The sequence below is a fragment of the Zerene cesonia genome, chromosome 25, assembly GCF_012273895.1.
Source record: "Zerene cesonia ecotype Mississippi chromosome 25, Zerene_cesonia_1.1, whole genome shotgun sequence".
Lineage (NCBI taxonomy): Eukaryota > Metazoa > Arthropoda > Insecta > Lepidoptera > Pieridae > Zerene > Zerene cesonia.
Genome location: NC_052126.1, coordinates 4885976 through 4892538, shown reverse-complemented (window position 1 = coordinate 4892538; position 6563 = coordinate 4885976). Strand labels below are relative to the sequence as shown.

Genomic DNA, 6563 nt, shown 5'->3' with positions numbered 1-6563 from the left:
GTGTAGGCCTGCAGTTCATATTATCTGTTATTGTGTAATTATTAAATATTAAATAATAAATAAATAATAAATAAATAATAATTTTTAGGAATGGTAATTGCGCAATGTATTCAATTCATTGAAATAAAGTTATTATTGATCCTTTAGTCTCCACTGATATAGGGTTATCGTGTAACAAAAAAAGTACACTTGAATCGAGAAACTTCTTAGTTTTAGTCGGTTAAAAATAAACAAACATTCTTTACTTAACTTTCAGTGAACAAATAGCAACCACGCTACGTAACTCGCGCGTCGTTGTCATAGTCGGTGCGGCTGGTTGTGGCAAGTCCACTCGGGTACCGGCTGCCATTTTGAGGGATTGTGGTGTTGGCACCACGGCCCTGGTGTCGGAGCCGCGGAGGGTTGCGGCTATCGGCCTCGCGCAGAGGGTGGCTGATGAATTGGGGGAGGGGGTAGGTGGTTTTCTTGCTACCTACTTTTTATATCGTAGATATGTAGATAGATATATAGACAGATAGTTTATAAGTTTATTCGAAGACGACAATTGCAATACAAAAATCAATTAAATAAAACGAAATTAACACACAGAGGAAGGAAACAGGGCAGAGACTGCGCACTGTGCTCGTAGCGGGCAGCTGAGCTGGTTGTTCGCCTGATGGTAAGCGATCACGACCGCCCATGAACAGAGCAGAGTAAGTGACTCTGCGGATACGCTACCCGCTTAAAAGTTGTAAGGGAAAAGGAAAGTATTGACCACTGAGAAGAGGAAATGGACTGGATAGGGTGAGGTAAAGGAATCGGGAATGTTTTACTTGCCGCTTGCCCTGATCTCGCCCAGGATGACCCGGGATATAAAATAAGCTTATGTTATTCGGTAAAATAGCTATCTGACTGTAAGAGAATTGTTAAAATCTATTCCAGTTTCTGAGTTCATCGTAACCGGCGAATAAATCTTTCCTATTTATAGAAAAATTTATTATTAAATAAAATCATCAATATGCGTTCAGCCGTTCCTGAAATGTAAATGGTGCAGTTCACACGAGTTTCAATTATATACTGAAATTTTGCATGCCGATTACCACCATAATGCATGCATCCGCTAGAAAGGATCTTAATAAATTCCACACCCAAAGGCATATAATAGGCGATGAAAGTTTGCACCGTGAAAATTTCGACCACGCGGACGAAGCTGCGTGCAACAGCTAGTCCCATAAACAGTGTACAATCTCCTCCTTTTTTTAATTCAGTCAATCCCCACTTGTATCCGCCAGGTTGGTGAAACAGTAGGCTATCAAGTGCGTCTGCAATCGAAACCGCCGCGGCCGCCCGCCGGCGCCATCTTATATTGCACTTCTGGTGTGCTGCTGCGGAGATTGCAGATGAATCCAGGTTGGTGGATCGATAAATACCTACACATACACATACATATACATACTAGCTGCACCCGCCATACGCTGTTCTGCCTTGCTCTTATCATTTAGGGGTATGAAAAGAAGATGTTGGCCGATTCTCATAGATACCGGATGAGCACAAAAAATTTCATCAAAATCGGTCAAGCTGTTTCGGAGGAGTATGGCAACGAAAACTGTGACACGAGAATTTTATACATATACACACACATACATATACATATATACCGGTTTTACACTTGGGGTACTAGTGGTTCTTTTTTTAGTCAAAGCGGGCACCTGAAAATTATTATAAAATGGGCATTTAATACGATGGGTTAGATTGACTTCCGAATATTTAAAAACCAGCTTTTGCCGGCGCCTTCGCACTAGTTTAATTTAGAGTTAAACAAACAATTTTGGGTTAATCCCCCCCACCATCTAGTAACAATGAAGAGCATCTTTTAAACTACTCCGAGTTTAACACGCGCGAAGCCGCGGGCAATAACTGTATATATATATTCAGGTCTCGAAGGCTGCAGCCACGTGATGATAGACGAGGCGCACGAGAGGGACGTGAACACCGACATCACTCTGTTGTTGTTGAAACGCGCTCTAAACATCAACAGGCACCTGAAGATTGTTGTTATGAGCGCTACGTTGGATATTGGTGTGTTTACGAGGTGATTATAATTATTTAGACGGGGTTTAAAAGCTATGAAAGATGCTTTAATTATGGTATCAACTAAATTGCAAAACTTGCTCTTGAGCCTAGTTCGCATTAGGCTAGTATTTTAGTCTAGTAGCATAATACATATTAGATATGCATATTACATACTAGCTGCGCGCAGTTTCGCCCGCGCAAGTCCGTATCCCGTAGGAATATCGGAATAAAAAGTTGCCTATATGTTATTCCACATGTCCAGCTGACTACGTACCAAATTTCATTGAAATCGGTTCAGTAGTCTTTACGTGAAAGAACAACAAACGCACACACATCCTTACAAACTTTCGCATTTATAATATTAATAGCTGCGCCCCGCGGTTTCACCGGCGCAAGTCCGTATCCCGTAGGAATATCGAGATAAAAGGTTGCCTATATGTTATTCCAGTTATCCAACTGTCTACTTACCAAATTTCATTGCAATCGGTTCAGTAGTTTTTGCGTGAAAGAGCAACAATCGCACACATATCCTTACAAACTTTCGCATTTATTATATTAGTAGGAAGGATTATTATTACATATTATACATAGTTTATTTATTTATTTATTTATTTATTTTATAACAGAATCATTTAGTCCTATTTTTCATGTTTATTGGGAAATTATTTAGTCTTAGCGACTCTTAACAGGATAATAACATACACTCATGAAATTATTGTATTGTCTTTTTCCCGAATATTCTATTCAAATAACAAATGTACAAAGTTTAAACTTATTACTTTTTATTGTGGGAGTCGAGCACGCTTCGGCACGAATTGGGCCAGTTCGCACCGGGGAACTACCACACCCCCACAGAAAACCGGCGTGAAATAGCATACTGCTGTGTTTCGTTCGGTGAGTGGGGGAGCCGGAGGCCCGTTTCCTTTTCCTCACCCGTCCTAGTCCATTCCTTCTTTCCAGTCGTTAATCCTTTCCTTTTCCCTTACCCCATAAAAGCGGGCAGCGCATTCACGGAGGTTACTACCTTTGCGAATGTTCATGGGCGGTGGTGACGCTTACCATCAGGCAAACCACCAGCTCAGCTGCCCGCTATGACATAAAAAAAAAAAAATAAAAAAAATAAAAACTTAATTTGTCGGTTCGGAAGAAAAGTCGGATACAAACAAACATAGCTAATAAAAACCATTTTAAAAATGAAATTGGTAGTATTGTGTTATTTAAAGGTATATTTATTTATTTAATTCTTGAATGTTAAAAAAACGCTATGTCTAATACAGTAATGTAATTAAACATTACTAGATAATGCTGATGTAGCTTGATAAATTTTCGAAGGTCGAAAAAACATTTTCGTCTTTTTTTTTCAGGTATTTCGGGGATTGCCCGTTAGTCGAGGTGCCGGGACGTACCTACCCTGTGGAAGATCTATATCTAGACCACCTGGAGAAGAGTTTCAATCTGAAGTTTAAGAGTACCAAAGAGAATTGTACCAAGGAGGATGGTAAGCCGCAAATTAATTGTCAAGAGGTGAGTTTACTTTTGTATCCGCATGTGAATGGTGATATATATGCGTGTGTGTGTGTGTGTGTGTGTGTGTGTGTGTATGTAGGTGTGAAGTTACACTCATATTTTGAATACTGCTGGTATGTGAGTCCTTTCACATTTATGTTTTGTCAAAAACGACTGGATCTATTTAAATAATTGAAAAGATTAGAAATAAGATTAGATATATGTACCACGGGTAAGGCCGGGGCGGACAGCTGGTGTAGAATTTATGCCCTGATACAAAGCAGTAAAATAATACTTGACATAGACCATAATTGCGATAGATTAGCGATGACATATCATCAATCTATTTCACGTTCAATGAAAGGGGAAATTATTTTTTATTAAGAAAAAAAAAACAAAAAAGAAAATGCAATTTGATATGTTTAAAGTTGTCTAGAATTTTTTAGTTACATTAGTTCTTGTTTTATTTTAGAACTAGCTGTCCGCCCCGGCTTGGTCCGTGGTACATATACAGCCTATAGCCTTCCCCAATAAATGGGCTATCTAACACTGAAATAATTTTTCAAATCGGACCAGTAGTTCCTGAGAAATGTAATAATGGAAATTTATTTCAATTTAAGGTTGTAGAGTTGATCACAGCCATAGACAAAACAAGGCAAGAAGGTGCTATACTAGTTTTCCTCCCGGGTTGGGCTGAAATCAAACAAACCAAGCAGCTATTGGACGAAGTATACAAGGATGGATTGCATCTTATTCTGCCTATTCATTCCCGGTATGTCATTTTAATAATCACTGACTAATTTAATTTAATTCTCTTTTAGGATTATTTTTCAACCGACTTTTTAACCAACTTGAAAAGAGGTGTTTATTTATTTATATTTTATTGTTCTGGATATATTACAAATTGAAACTTAACCTAGATATCACACATGGAGGTTTTTTGTGCTTGTTACCTTGTTAGCTTGATTCGGTGAACCGAAAATGATGAAAATGATGATTCTTTTTATATTCAAAAGCTGTTACTTTTCATTTGGTTCCATTTAGATTGGTTCTGACACTTTAAAAGATGTTAAATGTTTTGTTAAAAATTATTATTATGTTTTAAAGTCCTCAGTGTGTGTGTTTGTGTAAAGTGAAGCCCCTTGACCCTAGTGGGGTATGGGTCAGATGATGTACATCCGTTTCACTGATCGATTTTCTTTAGGGACAAGTAGGTGATCAGCCTTCTGTGTCCTGCCAGACCGAGTAATTTTTTTTTGTGCGTTCTTACCGGGAATTGAACCCAGGACCCCTCGGTTCTACGCTCACGCGTTAACCACAGTACCAAGGAGGCGGTCAAAGTCCTCAGTGTGGTCCCATTTAAATCTGGTCTTGATCCAGTTCTGGGGATTTGCGGTGTAGTTCCTACTAATATTATAAATGCGAAAGTTTGTGAGGATGGATGTAGGTATGTGTATGTGTATGTTTGTTACTCTTTCACGCAAAAACTACTGAACCGATTGCAATGAAATTTGGTACGTAGACAGCTGGATAAGTGGAATAGCACATAGGTAACTTTTTATCCCGATATTCCTACGGGATACAGATTTACGCGGGGCACAGCTAGTAGCTAATAAAACCATTTTAAAAATAAAATTAGTAAAAGTGTGTTATCGAAGGGTATATTTATTTATTTTTAATTCTTGAATGTAAGGAAAAGTATGTCTAAAACAGTGTAATTAAACATTTCTCGAGTGAATATGCAGTTTAGTTTTTTTTTTTTTGTATATGTTAAGAGCTAAATACTGGCACAGATAATATATAACTAAGATGAAATCCTATGATTGCATCAACGCAGACTGTCGACGCAGGATCAGACGCGCATGTTCAACCGGCCGCCGGCCGGCGTGCGCAAGATCGTCCTCTCGACTAATATAGCGGAAACGTCTGTGACGATACCGGATGTGGTTCACGTCGTCGACACCGGGGCGCACAAGGAGAACCGAGTGCGCCCGGGCACTGGTGAGTTTGCGTGTGGAAGTGGGAAAATTTGAGAAAAAAATAAAAAAAAACAAGAAAAAATGTTGGTATTTGAGCCATGTGGGAAGAGCTGAGTTTGGCCTGGTGAGTTTTCGAGTGGAATTGAGAAAAAATTAGACGAAACGAGAAAAAAAAATGTATTTGGAAAAAATTATATAATTATAGACATAATATAACATAACTATCCTATCGTTTTAGTTGGATCAAACTGCATATGGTGTGCACATAAATTTGATTAAAATCGGTTAAATAGTTTAGGATTCGCTAGCGGACAAACAACGTGCCGGGTCACGTTGTTTGTCCGCAGTATTTATATTATTAAAATTATTGTTTATCGTTTCTTGTACGTATTAGTCCTACTATATCCTATCCTTTTCCTACTAATATTATAAATGCGAAAGTTTGTAAGTATGTGTTTGTTTAATCCTGGCGATCCATATCATTATAATAAAATAACTCGTGAAATTATTGTATTATCATTGATGCTTGATAAGTGTACAAAATTCGAATTAAATCTGTCCGTTTAGAGTGTGTCATAAAGTGTCAGTTACATACAAACATACAGGTGAAGCTCAAAATAACGTGTAAATGAATCTATCATAATCATCATCATCATCATCATCAGCCCATACATGTTCCCACTGCTGGTACACAGGCCTCCTCTGAGGGTTCAAGTCATAATCCACCAATCTGGCCAAGTGCGGGTTGGCAGATGTCACATGTCGTCGAACTTTTGATTCTTGGACATGCCGGTTTCCTCACGATGTTTTCTTTCTCCGTTTTAAGCAGTGGTGATGTTATCCACATGCGCAGATAAATTGGAAAATCAATTTATTTCCTGCACGCTCGCCCGGTCTCGAACCTCGACTCTACGATTTTTGAAGTCCGAGGTTCCCACCACTGAGCCACAACTGCTTCAATGAATGTATACCAACTACTTATTAGATAAATCTATTTACAGGCACAGCTAGTCTAGACACGGTCTG

At 38.7% G+C, this 6563-nt stretch overlaps 1 protein-coding gene across 1 annotated transcript in view; it reads left to right on the top strand.

Moving 5' to 3' along the window:
• Positions 1 to 6563, top strand: part of LOC119836618 (ATP-dependent RNA helicase DHX30-like) — a 23495-nt gene that overhangs the window by 10358 nt on the left and 6574 nt on the right. Inside the window, exons 8-14 of the mRNA XM_038362000.1 lie at positions 257 to 452; positions 1272 to 1389; positions 1915 to 2071; positions 3417 to 3576; positions 4179 to 4330; positions 5396 to 5559; positions 6539 to 6558. Of these exons, the coding sequence (XP_038217928.1) occupies positions 257 to 452; positions 1272 to 1389; positions 1915 to 2071; positions 3417 to 3576; positions 4179 to 4330; positions 5396 to 5559; positions 6539 to 6558 (967 nt within the window). The remainder of the gene's footprint in view (positions 1 to 256; positions 453 to 1271; positions 1390 to 1914; positions 2072 to 3416; positions 3577 to 4178; positions 4331 to 5395; positions 5560 to 6538; positions 6559 to 6563) is intronic.